The 15,802-nt window shown below is 32.7% G+C and overlaps 2 protein-coding genes across 2 annotated transcripts in view; both read right to left on the reverse strand.

Annotated features, from left to right (window-relative positions):
* The window catches only part of LOC108910804 (putative glucosylceramidase 3), a gene marked incomplete in the record, with an annotated part of 32,313 nt that extends 23,763 nt beyond the window's left edge, over nucleotides 1-8,550 (reverse strand). The window contains 2 exon segments of the mRNA XM_023455622.1: nucleotides 6,863-6,953; nucleotides 8,011-8,550. Coding sequence (XP_023311390.1) covers nucleotides 6,863-6,953; nucleotides 8,011-8,523 — 604 coding nt within the window.
* The window catches only part of LOC111691999 (putative glucosylceramidase 4), a 44,005-nt gene that overhangs the window by 8,260 nt on the left and 19,943 nt on the right, over nucleotides 1-15,802 (reverse strand). The window lies entirely within an intron of this gene.

A 15,802-nucleotide genomic window follows, 5' to 3' on the forward strand; every position in this document is an offset into this window, starting at 1 on the left:
TAAATATACAGTACGCGCCTAAAGTATGGAATAAATTCAGTAAAAACGAAACAAATTTTTTTTGGGAAAAATCCTCGAACAGGTCGATTTTTAATTTAAAAAATACATATTTTAGCATAAAAGGCGATTTTCAACCGTCATTTGTTTTCGAGTAATGACGTCATCGACATTTTTTTTAAATAGGAACCCCCTATTTTTCTCTTGATTCTGAAAGATCGTTTCATTGTTGATCCGACAGTATTAAAATGTTGCCATCTTACATAGGAAAGTTTTCGAGTAAATGACGATTGACTGTTAGAAAACGTAAATTTTATTCATTAAAAAAATAACAATTTCTATGTCAAATACAATTCATTTCTACCTAAATTAAGTGTTTGAATTGCCACCCACCGACTTCTTGACAATACGCAAGTCTGTGTAGAAATTCTTCTTGGACATTATGAATTATTTCTGGGGTAACTCTGCGTATTTCATCTATAATACAATTTTGGAGTTCTCCTAAATTATGTGGTCTATTAACGTACACTTTGGACTTTAAGTAGCCCCATAAGAAATAGTCCAGGGGTATAAGATCTGGGGATCTCGCGGACCATTCTATCAGTCCTCGTCTGCCGATCCACCTCCTAGGAAAATAATTGTCCAGGAAAATCTCTAACAGGGCGCGCATAGTGCGGAGGTGCGCCGTCTTGCTGAAACCATATGGTGTCATCAGGAATATCAGGGTCATTATCGTTAGGAAAAATTACTGCAAGCACTGGGACAAGGTTATTTTGTAAAAACTCTAAATATATCTTTCTCCTGTAAAAGTTACTTCAAAAAAGAAAGGCCCTACTATTCTGTTGTCAACTATTTCAGCCCACACGGCACACATTTAATTTCTGTGGGTGTTGGGTATGTGTCTCTGCCATCCAATGAGGATTTTCCCGACTCTAATACCTGCAAGTTTGACGGTTCTCTGTACCATTGAGACAAAACGTAGCCTCGTCTGAAAAAAGTATTTGCCGGTGTAAATCTCTATTTATTTGACATAAATCCATCATAATTTCACAAAAGTGTAAGCGGCGTGGGGGTCGGGATCGTCTTTATTAAGTTCCCGCACTGTCGTCTGACTAATTTCATTGTTTAATGCAACCAATCGTGAAGTATTATGAGGATTATCTACCATACTTATCAAAATGTTCTGTTTGTGATCTTCACTAACGCTTGGACGTTCAGATTTTGGAATATCTACAACGTTGCCAGTTTCTCTAAATTTAGATTCTACCTTACTGACTGTTGATTGGCTGATACGACGATCTGGATGATTTTCATTAAATAAATCGCAAACATCCCCCGTATCCGATAAGACTTAAAATTTCAATACTTTGTGTGACAGTTAAATGTGCCGTAATACTTTAAATTCAACAATAATTTTTATATCGCTTAAATACCTAGAAAGTCGGTATGACAGTGACACTTTGTAAGGATTTACACCTACGTGATCCATAAAAAACTTCAGGCATTTCGAAAAACTAAATTAGATATTGTTTTTGCTTTATTTTAATTGATTTGGGTTTTCTATCATTCAATCGTCATTTACTCGAAAACTTTCCTATGTAAGATGGCAACATTTTAATACTGTCGGTTCGACAATGAAACGATCTTTCAGAATCAAGAAAAAAAATAGGGGGTTGCTATTTAAAAAAAATGTCGATGACGTCATTAGTCGAAAACAAATGACGGTATGATAATGTGCAATCCCAGACAAGAGGTTTGTAGAAACAAAGTACATGGTATTACAGAAAAGACTACTATTATTTTAGCAAGTGATAGGTTGGATCACGACAAACAAAAAAGATGCAAACTTACCGCTATTATAACTATCACCATGTCAGGACGTTCGATAGTAGTAAACGTATTATTGTTGTCCTCGTTATTCATTGGCAATTTAGTTAAAGCAATAACTTAAAAAATAAAAAATAAGAATCGTCTTTAATAAACACTTAACGTCTAAACAGCAGAAGCGCGATCTTTTTGACATAACTTAGCAGCAATTTGCCCGCAAGTCCTGACACTGACTGACACTCCACAGGTGTCGTTACTGTCGTGCGGAGCGCGGACTAGGTCACTGTTTTTTGCGCGATGTTAAACAGGACCGGCATTAACATTTTGTCACTTCTTGTAATTTTGTGGAAAATATTTTTGATACTCAAATCTCATAATCGCCGTATGGTAGCATATATTATTTTACTTCGTTTATTGTCAAGAGTCTAGGTTTTTAATTTTCTGCATCAAAGACGTCACACCCTGTATAACAAAACTCAAAACTGAATTTTTATTTGATCTCAATTGAGAATGCTACGTATGTATGTATACAGGTTGTATCTTATCAAAAAAAGTGTTTTTGGTGAGAAAATGCATAATTTACGTTTCTATGGATTTATCGGAGTACTTTTTCAACTGTAAATCCCCTCGCCTCTCACGAATCAGGGTGCTTTTTCAACCGTAAGTTCCCTCACCCCTCACGATTGTTCAACTTGTGAACCCTCTTATTTCTCACGAACTGGTAGGTATTCACACGAACACCCCTTGGAAAGTTGAAAAAGTACTCCGATTTCTGAATGGCGAGGGGACTTACGGTTGAAAAAGTACCGTGAACTATGAGAGACGATGGGACTCGTCTCAAAAGTTACCCGGAATCACACTCTACTTGACTTTGTATGAAAATTGCCATTCTAACCCTCATAAGATCGTGTCTGTGGGTGGCAAAGGGTGCTGAGGGTTGACGGGGGGGTTGGATTCATTTTCGGTAGTCCTCTTTGTTTTCAGCAGCCTAAGAAACGTAGGCATACACAACCCACTCGACTCTGTATGAAAATTGACACTTCAACCCCCATAAAGGGGTGTATGGGGGTGGTAAAGTGTCGCTAGGGGGTAACGAGGGGGTCTTATTCATTTTTGGTAGTCTTTTTCGTTCTTAGTGGCCCAGAAACATAGGAATACTCACCCTACTCGACTTTGTATGAGAATTGACATTTCAGGGGTGTATGGAGGTGGTAATGGTGAAATGGCTAGTTAATTTTTTTTATATATATTCGGTTTCAGCGACTCCAAAAACGCAGGAGTAGGGGGGTTTACTCTCTTGGTCTTGACATTTTTCCTTCATCTTCCACAGATGTGTTAGTTAGTTAAAAATTCAGAAACGCTAGAGAATTTGCATTTATAAAAAAATAGTAGTGTTTTGCTACTTTTTGTGTTGATGTGTTAGTTAGTTAAAAATTCAGAAACGCTAGAGAATTTGCATTTATAAAAAAATAGTAGTGTTTTGCTACTTTTTGTGTTGATGTGTTAGTTAGTTAAAAATTCAGAAACGCTAGAGAATTTGCATTTATAAAAAAATAGTAGTGTTTTGCTACTTTTTGTGTTGATGTGTTAGTTAGTTAAAAATTCAGAAACGCTAGAGAATTTGCATTTATAAAAAAATAGTAGTGTTTTGCTACTTTTTGTGTTGATGTGTTAGTTAGTTAAAAATTCAGAAACGCTAGAGAATTTGCATTTATAAAAAAATAGTAGTGTTTTGCTACTTTTTGTGTTGATGTGTTAGTTAGTTAAAAATTCAGAAACGCTAGAGAATTTGCATTTATAAAAAAATAGTAGTGTTTTGCTACTTTTTGTGTTGATGTGTTAGTTAGTTAAAAATTCAGAAACGCTAGAGAATTTGCATTTATAAAAAAATAGTAGTGTTTTGCTACTTTTTGTGTTGATGTGTTAGTTAGTTAAAAATTCAGAAACGCTAGAGAATTTGCATTTATAAAAAAATAGTAGTGTTTTGCTACTTTTTGTGTTGATGTGTTAGTTAGTTAAAAATTCAGAAACGCTAGAGAATTTGCATTTATAAAAAAATAGTAGTGTTTTGCTACTTTTTGTGTTGATGTGTTAGTTAGTTAAAAATTCAGAAACGCTAGAGAATTTGCATTTATAAAAAAATAGTAGTGTTTTGCTACTTTTTGTGTTGATGTGTTAGTTAGTTAAAAATTCAGAAACGCTAGAGAATTTGCATTTATAAAAAAATAGTAGTGTTTTGCTACTTTTTGTGTTGATGTGTTAGTTAGTTAAAAATTCAGAAACGCTAGAGAATTTGCATTTATAAAAAAATAGTAGTGTTTTGCTACTTTTTGTGTTGATGTGTTAGTTAGTTAAAAATTCAGAAACGCTAGAGAATTTGCATTTATAAAAAAATAGTAGTGTTTTGCTACTTTTTGTGTTGATGTGTTAGTTAGTTAAAAATTCAGAAACGCTAGAGAATTTGCATTTATAAAAAAATAGTAGTGTTTTGCTACTTTTTGTGTTGATGTGTTAGTTAGTTAAAAATTCAGAAACGCTAGAGAATTTGCATTTATAAAAAAATAGTAGTGTTTTGCTACTTTTTGTGTTGATGTGTTAGTTAGTTAAAAATTCAGAAACGCTAGAGAATTTGCATTTATAAAAAAATAGTAGTGTTTTGCTACTTTTTGTGTTGATGTGTTAGTTAGTTAAAAATTCAGAAACGCTAGAGAATTTGCATTTATAAAAAAATAGTAGTGTTTTGCTACTTTTTGTGTTGATGTGTTAGTTAGTTAAAAATTCAGAAACGCTAGAGAATTTGCATTTATAAAAAAATAGTAGTGTTTTGCTACTTTTTGTGTTGATGTGTTAGTTAGTTAAAAATTCAGAAACGCTAGAGAATTTGCATTTATAAAAAAATAGTAGTGTTTTGCTACTTTTTGTGTTGATGTGTTAGTTAGTTAAAAATTCAGAAACGCTAGAGAATTTGCATTTATAAAAAAATAGTAGTGTTTTGCTACTTTTTGTGTTGATGTGTTAGTTAGTTAAAAATTCAGAAACGCTAGAGAATTTGCATTTATAAAAAAATAGTAGTGTTTTGCTACTTTTTGTGTTGATGTGTTAGTTAGTTAAAAATTCAGAAACGCTAGAGAATTTGCATTTATAAAAAAATAGTAGTGTTTTGCTACTTTTTGTGTTGATGTGTTAGTTAGTTAAAAATTCAGAAACGCTAGAGAATTTGCATTTATAAAAAAATAGTAGTGTTTTGCTACTTTTTGTGTTGATGTGTTAGTTAGTTAAAAATTCAGAAACGCTAGAGAATTTGCATTTATAAAAAAATAGTAGTGTTTTGCTACTTTTTGTGTTGATGTGTTAGTTAGTTAAAAATTCAGANATAATTTTAATAATTGTAGTAATATAACATGCAGAGATAAATATGAATAATTACACAGAATTCTTAATACCATATGTGTAGTTTTATACATAGAATTAATATATTTACACATTTTTAATGGAACTTTTTGTCCTCTAGTCAATACATATTATTTTTATGAAGTCTTCGTAGACCAGAAATTCGTCAACTGTCCCTTTTGCCATTCATCTGAATATAATTAAAAACTTAATCAATTTTTCAAAATTTTAACTTAACCATCCTTTCAGTGAAGCAACAACACATAAATATAGTTACAATCATTTTAACTTCAAACGGCAATACGGCCCAACAGAAGAAAATGGGTAAGGAATCGAGTATAGCTAACTGATTGGTTGAATTAAATGTAGTGCGCTACAGTCGTAGTTCTGTTTTAGACAACAAAATGTTAACGAACGTAAGATCTCTTTATTGCATTGCTGAATACCTACAAAAATAAAACTACACTTAAGAATTCTTTATCTTAACTCAAACTGAATTAAATTCGATTCGCTAATCACTATAAAAGTAGATAAAAAAACATTGTAATAAGCTAGTTGAAACCACCAAGCGTTGATATTTTTTTTATGAGCTGTCACAATGCAATTTTTCCAAAGATTATTGAAATATAATGCAAATTAAAAGCGTCAACATAGTAGTCGTAAGATGGTTCAATCACTTTAAATTTTTTTTCGACATGTTGCACCTCTTGGATTTTAATGAAACTTGGCATGCTGTTAGGCAAGACGTAGTCAATTATTACATATTTTTTCAAAGTTTCAATTAGATCTGATAGAAATCGATTTACAACATTTTTACTTGTCTTTCTTTAATACTTTTATTTAGGCTTGGCACATAGGAACTGCTGTAAAATAAACTGTAAAGTGTACCGTAACACTGCCATTTACATTATTTTATTTCCTCCTAAATTAACTAAGATATAGAGCTGATATCTACTTGATCAACTACTATTAGCGCCCTCTACAATATACATAGGTTACGATATAGGTTCCTATTGGGGGCAGTTTCACGATGGAAGTACGGCTAGACCCTTTCCTCAGGAACAAAATTGATAAGTATACCTTATTTCAACTAGAGGCTTATTTTCGGAGATATAAGCGAAAAACTGAAAAATGAGCAAATATTTTATTTTTTTTTATTTAATTTAAAACCCATAAAATTCGACTTAGGCACGATTTTTGAAAAAAAACTATTTCGCCCGGTCTACTGTGTCACCTAATATTTTAATATATTTTGCAAGAAAATATATTTTTTATGAAATTTGTATAATGAGAACCTCCATAACTTAGCGATCATAAAAAAATAATATTTATAGTAATATAAACTCATCTTATAAACTAGACTATGGTTTTGCGTCACTAGAAAGGAGCAGAAATATTCTCTATTTAATTATTTCAAAATTTTGATAATACATTCTCCCATAGGAGGCACTTACCATTTGTGAGGGCGACCAGCCCATACAATTAACTTTCGTAGAGATTGCGAATCCAGCACTAGGCTCATTCTGCGTAGTCATACCCCAGAAGGAGATGTTATTCTTATCGTATTCTTCGTAAAACCTCATAATGTAATCGGCCCAAAGTTGATAGTATTCATCTTTAAGTCTGCCCATGCCAGACCAATCGTTATTCGTTTTCATCCAAGTTGGCGCTGACCAAGGAGAGGCAAATAGTTTAATATTGTCGTTTCTCAATGCCTTTGCTTGTAAGATAAAGGGAATCTAGAGCAAAATAATATATATTATAATTATTGTTTTTTAGAGATTAGTGTACGCTAACTTATAATTTATTATATACGAAGTTATTATGTTCGACGTTGATATACAGGGTGTAATTATACGAAGGGGCAGAAATGATACTAGAAATTCCTTAGGTGAGAATAAGTTGATTAAACCTAACATACCTGTATTCCAAGTCGCATAATAAAAAAGGTACAGGATGTCAAAGTGAAAAATAAAAAATGGTTTTGCCTTAATAATTTCTAAAGTTTTAGTCAGACATGTCTCCAATTTTCTAGTGAGAGAATGTTTCAGGGTGGGAAAAATAAAATAATAATCACGCATGCGAGGCGTCCTCTACAAGCAATGTTATGGATTATAAGTATTAACATTTTTTCGGGCCTCGTGTATAGTTGCTAGTAACAAAATATGAAATATTGGATTGGATTTAACAAAACGGTATACTTGTTGAAAATAGCTAAAGTCAACCAGTGTGGAGACATTTTTGATTTTATAAATTAGTATTTCGGGTTTAATACCTCCAGGAATATTAACCTCAAAAACGGACATTTTTGTTAATAAATTCAAAACTCATCGCTGTACAGCATTTACAGTTAGAACGACTTTTAAAATAACGCAAAAAAATTGTAGTACCTATTTGTCATGTCGTTCTAAAGGGATGTATTGATTCATTTCCGTCCTGAAAATATCGCGAAACAATTTAAAGAACCAACATGTTTATTAATAAGCTAAAAGGTTATTTATCGCTATTTTTCTTAATTCTGACATACGTTCGCGAAATTTGATTGAATGAATATATTATAGTCTTTACTTTAAAAAATTTTTGCATTTTCTTTAACACCCTTTACAAAATTAAATACAAGTTGGTGTTGGAAAGTGTGCATCATTACTTGATTTTATGGTTTTGATATAATCAACTGAAACGTCATATAACATTGATGTAAATAAAGACACCTGCGATACAATCGCAGTATTTTTGTCGAAGATTAAGTATCACTATGTTGCTGATCATATCTAAGTAATATTTAGTATAATGTACCTTGTAATCCAAATCATCCTGTTGAAGCGCAAAATGTTCCAACGTGTCGTCCCCCTCAACATCATCATAAGAATATCCTCTTGTTGAAAAGTCAGTTCCACCAATGGGAACCCTGCACAAATTATATGCGATACCGTTGCTACCAAAATAGCTTTCGATTAAATTTTTTTGTGCCGCTTCTGGTAGTCCCTTTATGTTGATACCTGCAGAGTCTGTGAAAGCCCCACCAAATCCGATGATATTTTGATGCTTCGTCTCTTGATCGACAGTGATGGAGCTTTCTTCTCCATCAGTATTTTCAACGAAAGATCCGGTGGTGCTGTAGAAGCCTAATTTGGCCTTGCTGGTAGAATACAGTTGATATTTTCCAGTAGATACATCCAATTCTGGAACAGTGTCACAGTATTTTGCATTGCAGACGCAGACACTTCCCTCGTCTGTATCTCTAATGTTACAGCTTTGACTGAGAACTGATGTTACAAGTGTGGACAGTATTAACAGTGGAACAGCCATTTTCGTTACTGAGTGGTATGTTCCACAAGTACACATTAGCAAAACCATGTAGACATTGTTTTAATACAATTTGTGTCAAGCTTTAAATGTAACTTATTTTGTTGATCGATAATCGACACTTATGCTGAATGACGTAAATTAAATAACTAACGATAAATTATTATAATCAAGAGATCATAAGTACTATTTTTTACATAGGAATGTTATTCCGGAAGTTCTCCTTGAGCATAGAATTTATAAATGTTAATTGCACACATAAAAAAATGCCAAAACTTTTAAAAGAAATGGTATTTTGAAGCTTTTAATTTTACTTTTTTTAAAAAATCTATGTTTTTTGTTATTAGCTCTTGTAACTGTTTATATTGGTTGAAAGAAGTATTCTATAGGCCACATGTTTACGGATGACTTAAATTCCCTTTTAAATATTTCTAACAAATTTTGCCTCTCTATTAATCCTTCTAAATCCAAACTTGTTATATGGCCCACGTTCTGCTAGAGCCCGACTTAAAAATAGTGTCAATGTTAAACTATGCGGTGATCAACAATTATTGCAATCAACAGAAATTGCTAAAAATCTAGGCTTAACTATTGACACTTCGTTAAAATTCACCGAACAAGTAAATATGATCATTAAACGGTCTTTTGGTAATTTGAAATTAAAATTTGCAATTGCCTTGTGTGATGCATTGGTATTGTCCCATTTGACTTATTGTGACGTGGTGTATTACCCCTTTTTAAGGAAATATGACAAGATGCGTTTACAAAAAATATAAAATTTGTGTGTAAGATTAATATGTAATGTTAGAAGGCGTGAGCATATTTCACCTAAAATTGAAGAAATTGGCTGGTTGAGAATTGAACAGAGACAGTTACTACATAGCTGTTGCCGGTTTCATAAAATTATATGTTTCAAAACTCCACCACATCTTTAAGATAAAATTACTTACAGAACGATATTCACAATTTGAATATAAGATTTAAGAATACATTATCTGTACCAACTCATGTAACATTTCAGAGCTGCTTCAGTTATCAAATTACCAAATATTACAATTTAATCCCTTGTTACTTTAAGACATGTAAATTGCCAATATTTAAGTCAAAGATTAAACAAAATATGTTATCCGATAGATGTTTCTTAATACTATAATATACAGGGTGTTAATGAATAGGTGTTACAAACGGATATGGTATGTAAAAAATCCAAAAATAAGTGCAGTTTACTTAATAAACGTATGTCCTAAAGCGGCTCATTTTCGAGATACAGGGCGTTGAAATTTAAAAATAATAAACTATTTTTTCCTGTAGCTCCGGTATTAGTTAATATTAATTTATCATACTCAACAGACAGATTTACTAGCTTAAAGGATGCATAAATATGGCAGAAACCATTTATTGGCTTCTTCTAGTGGCGTGCGATAGGTGTCGTTTCACCTTTTATCCCCCCTAAATTGTGCGGCACTGTACAAATATTAGTTTTTCGTATGTTTTTGAATTTGCTAGTATTTTTTACGTAAATAATGTATACTTGTTAGACTTCCATAAAATGAGTAATTATCAAGTTATTAACATTTACATTACTGAGGTCACCTTATGCTCCAAAAACCAAAAATTTTTAAAAAGTGACATGTTGAGTAAATTTTTCACGAAATTGTTTAGTAAATGCATACATGTGTCGCTTTTTCTTTTTGAGATACAAAACATTCAAGGTTTCCGTATTCCTCAAGCAAGTTTAAAATGTTGGAAAAAAAACATTTGCCGTTGACATTACTTGTATTTTAATGTCAAATTATTTTCGATTGTGAAACGAGGCAGTTTTTAATTATTATTGTTATTTTAGTGTAAAGTTTAGTTTGTAAGTTTTAATTATTAGATAGATATCTTTATCCATTCGTTTAAAACATTCATACATCATGAATGAATATACTTCTGCTGATTATGCAAACATGATATTAATGTACGGTCAAGCGCGTTGTAATGGCAGGGCTGCCCGTCGGTTATACTCAATCCGATTTCCAAATCGTCCAACCCCTTCACATAAGATATTTGGAAGAGTGTTTCGCAGGTTGCAGGAAACAGGAACTTTTACAACAAATAGGGTTAACTGCGGGGTAAGGAGAAACCGCAGAACGATAAGGTTCGAAGAAGAAGTTCTTAATAGGATAGAAGAAAACCAATCCACCAGCAGTCGAAGTATTGCTCAGAATATGCATGTAAACCATGTAAGCGTTTGGCAAGTTTTACGCGAGCAACAGCTTCACGCTTATCATATACAAAAGGTTCAAGCTTTAACTCCCGCCGACTTTCAGCCACGACTAAACTTTTGCCATTGGTTTCTTCAACAGTGTCAGTTGCAAGCAAATTTTCCGCGGTTTGTGCTTTTTACAGACGAAGCATCCTTCACACGAGAAGGGATCTTTAATTCTCGCAACAACCATGTCTGGGCTGAAGAAAACCCTCACACCATTCGCTCCACTAGATTTCAGCAGAAGTTTGGCGTCAATGTCTGGGCTGGTATAATTGACGGGCGCTTAATTGGTCCGCACCTTCTTCCAAATCGTCTTACAGGTCCTATTTATTTAACGTTCCTACAACAAGTACTTCCAGAATTATTAGAAAATGTGCCATTAAACATTCGACAGGAAATGTGGCTGCAGCATGATGGTGCGCCAGCGCACTTTTCGCTTGTTGTCCGAGATCACCTTAATCAACAATTCGGTGTAAGATGGATTGGCCGTGGATTACCTATGGCGTGGCCACCACGTTCCCCAGACATGACCCCGCTTGACTTTTATTTGTGGGGCCATATGAAGAGTCTAGTTTATGAAACTCCTGTTGAGTCAGAAGAAGATTTGGTAGCACGCATTCTAGCTGCAGCGCAGGAGATCGAAACGACGCCTGGCACTTTTGACCGAATGTACACAAATATGCTTCGAAGAATTAACGCTTGTATCGCTACTGGTGGCCGTAATTTTGAGCATTTACTGTAATTTTTTTGTGCAAAATAAAAATACCTTTTAAACAACTTTAACTTTTTGTATCTCGAAAACTAGCATAGCATAGAAAAACATAGTTTTTGGAGCATAAGGTGACCTCAGTAATGTAAATGTTAATAACTTGATAATACTCATTTTATGGAAGTCTAACAAGTATACATTATTTACGTAAAAAATACTAGCAAATTCAAAAACATACGAAAAACTAATATTTGTACAGTGCCGCACAATTTAGGGGGGATAAAAGGTGAAACGACACCTATCGCACGCCACTAGAAGAAGCCAATAAATGGTTTCTGCCATATTTATGCATCCTTTAAGCTAGTAAATCTGTCTGTTGAGTTTGATAAAGAAATATTAACTAATACCGGAGCTACAGGAAAAAATAGTTTATTATTTTTAAATTTCAACGCCTTGTATCTCGAAAATGAGCCGCTTTAGGACATATGTTTATTAAGTAAACTGCACTTATTTTTGGATTTTTTACATACCATATCCGTTTGTAACACCTATTCATTAACACCCTGTATAGTATACATTTTTTTTGTACCAGTGGTATTACTTTTATCTTTATAATTACTGTTTTTTTTAAATGTAATTTGTTGTACTTATCTTAAATATGTTTGTCTTAATTTATTTCTACTTGTTTGTTTCAGAAAAAATTGATTGTAAATATAATTTTGGTTGAGAGGAAGAGCAGGTTTAACCTGAACTCTGCCATTTTGCAATTTGTATTACTTGTATCTTTTTTTATTTTTGTTTGTAATCTTGTGTTAACTTATTGTATACAATTGCAAATAAAATCATTTATTATTTTATTATTATCAGGATAAAATCGGCAAATAGGTAGATATAATACTACAAATAATTTATGTATGCATCAGAAACAGCAGATTTATTTTCACATTAAGTAACATTCGAAATAATTTTAAATTGTACTAGGTGGGGGTATCCTCATATAAATCGATCGAAAAATTGACTTTATTTTATTACACAAATGGAAAGTATAACATTTCAGGAATACACTTAAATTTTTAAAGGGAAATCCGAACGGTTTAGCTGCTAGGGCTACTTTTGCAAGTGTTCTTGAGGGAGGCGGAGTAGGTCGATTAGCGAAAAAAAATGAGAGCTGCAATTTGGACAGGAAGAAGGTCTCCTTTATGGTGCAGACATTGCTGATTAGGCGAAAAATGGATACTTAAATAGCCGTGTGTCTTAAAAAAATCGCAATTTTCGTCGTTTACCGTAAACTTCAAATTCATTTTTCTCGAAATTAAAATTTTTCAATTTTCCGAGTTTATGCCGGCGATTACTCAACGAATTTTCAACGTATCGAAAAAAATATACCATTTTAAAGGAAATTTAATTAGCTAATCCGCTAACCTAAAGGATTTTGTAAAAATAATTATTTAATCACTATTTTGCACAAACTGAAAAATTTTTTGTAAATTCTTATGTAAAAACGCTTTAAGATATTTGAATAAATCAGCGAATTGAGGAGTTTTTGGAATAGCCAAATATAAATACAAGCTTACTCTTTATTTAAGAAGGTACATAATTTTGTTTTTTGATATTTATTTTATTGCAACTAAATTAGAAATAGGTATTTCATTAATTCGTTAATTTATTTTATAAATAATAGGCAACAAATATGCCTCTTTTAGTTATAGTCCGGTCGAATTAAAGTTTGAACATAAAAAAATATTAGTAGGCACCTTATTGCATTTGCATCAGAAAAGTGACTCGAAAGAAGTGACGCAAAGTTGGCAAATTACAGATAAATGGCAAGATTACATGTTTTTTCACTTTTTTTACTGCCCATGAAAATCCAGACGACCTATGACTTTAGGTAGGTACCTTAAATTGTAGGTAATTACCTACAACATAAAATAACTAATTTTCCGATGGGTCATCTAGATTTTCATGGGCAGTAAAAAAACTGAAAAATAATAGGTATATTCTTGTCGAGAGAAAAGCGTGTAGCGCCGAGGTGAACCATTTCTCGAGACAAGAATGAAACTTTTCGCCGAGGTTTGTATACTATTATATTTACAACCATACCGTTTAGATGCAAGTTGGAATTTTGATAATGGTTACTATGGAACTAAAAAAAGTCAAAAATTCAAACTCAAATTAGTTACATTTTTCATAAATTGTTATCATAAAAGTGTTTTCGAAGACAATGAGCGATTCAGAAGAAATTATTTGTACTCCTCCTCAACTGAGAGAAGCCACCGAAAGTTTGGAAAAAGATTTGTTACTTAAGAAGAGTCGTGCAAAGTACAATAATGTTTATGATGTTTTCAAGAGTTGGTGTTCGCAAAAAGGTATTCAGAAAGCTGTTTCTGACACTATGGTGCTGGCATATTTTAGCGAAATTGCCAAAATCAAAAAGCCCTTTGGTCCCTTTACTCAATGTTGCGTACTACTTTAAATATTAAAGTTATTGGCAGTTTTAAAACAACAAAATCTAGGATATATATCCAAAAAGTCAAGCACTTTCTCCAGTAGGTACATTGCAGCGTTTTTGAAGAATGCAGCTGATGATATGCTACCTATTATAAAGGTTGCACTCATAATAATTGGTGTATCAGGTGCTTGTCGAAGTGGCGAAATGTATAACATGAAATTGGCTGATGCTAATATCGTGGAAAATAAGGTTCACATCGAAATTCCTACATCAAAAACATATCAGTCATGGGTATTTATAGTGAGTAATGAAGAATGACGAATTTCGTTAAGACGTTCTAAAGGAAAACTTCTTTTTACAATTAAGATACGGTAAAATCACTCGCCAGCCAAGTGGCCACAATTCGATAAGTCAATTTCCCAAAAAATTGCAGTGTTTCTAAAGCTTCCGCATTGTGAAACTTACACGGGACACTGCTTCCGAAGAACGGCAACCACACTATTGGTAAATAGCGGTGATGACATCCTCCAGTTGAAGAGATTAGGGTTAAGGAATTTTTTCAACGTCCACAAGTCTACAGATTCTCAGATTAAAATTGCAAAAATATCTGGCCAAATGCCAAGCTCCAGTACTAAAAGCATTACCAGGATGTTCAGCATTTTTTAACAATTTCTGTTGCCATTTATAACCAATCGAATGTTACAATTAATTTAGTAAAATAATTTGTAATACTTGATATGAATAAAATTTGTTGAGAATGTTTTCATGTACAATAAGATATTTTTTGAAACAAACATTTATTTTCGTTATTCAATGAATGTTGACATTTACCTGAAGTGAATCACTTTACACCCTGGTAAATGTCACTTTCCATAAAAAGCCAGAAATATGTTTCTTTCAAGCTTACTGTAGGTTTGAAATATCAACATATTATATAAATATACCCGGTGGACAACAGCCCATAACTTAGCATTTTCAACACAAATGACTTTAAAAAAAATTTTAATGTAGTTCAAAATATTGATAAAATAATGTCAAGTTTGATCAAATTCTAATCAACTTGTTCCACTTAAAAAAAAATATGAGAAATGCTTGAAAATCAGCCTCCTAATGTGGTTTCCCCCCTTAAATATTATTATGTATGTACATTAGTAAACAGTTTTAAAACAAAACAATAAAAATTTAACCTTGAGTTGACGTATTACTAACGTAATTTACTAAAACCTGTAAGATCACTTTCGGGACTTTCTTGACGTATTTTCCGAACAGAAAGTATATTTGAAAATCTCTCAACTTCAAGTCATGGAAATATGCTGTGGAGTTTTCGTAATGAGCTTCATTAAATTTTTTTACCTGCAAAATTTTTAAAAGTATGCAGCAGATTTCCACTAAAATAGCCTCATTGCAAAAAGTTCTTAAACAGTTTCTTTTTCGAAATATCAAGAAGTGGTTACCACCGGCTCATAAATTATTTAAATACTGCCAACGAAAGCCTGGAAACCGACCTAACATATACAGGGTGATTCACAACTTATCCAAAAAAAATTGGGAAGAGATGCGGCATGAGAAATGGAGTCAATATTGTAAAAATTTTTGTAAAATCCTTATAGTTTCTGAGAAAAAAATTATTGAAGTTATAGCACATTGAACCACTACATAGCTGGACAACTGTAGTCTCTAGCGTCATTCGCAATACGCGTGGAGAGCCATGTGACTCCTAATACTGAAATCCGTCGTTGCGGTAGTTTTTACCTGTTATCTGTGGTATTTACATCAGTTTTTTAGTAGTTAGTGTCAAAAATGGCTTGCGTGTATAGCAACTCAGAGTTGATGGATATCGTTTTAATTTATGGTGAAGCAAGACAACATTTGT

This window comes from Anoplophora glabripennis, unplaced genomic scaffold (assembly GCF_000390285.2).
Source record: "Anoplophora glabripennis isolate ALB-LARVAE unplaced genomic scaffold, Agla_2.0 scaffold747, whole genome shotgun sequence".
In the NCBI taxonomy this organism is placed as follows: domain Eukaryota; kingdom Metazoa; phylum Arthropoda; class Insecta; order Coleoptera; family Cerambycidae; genus Anoplophora; species Anoplophora glabripennis.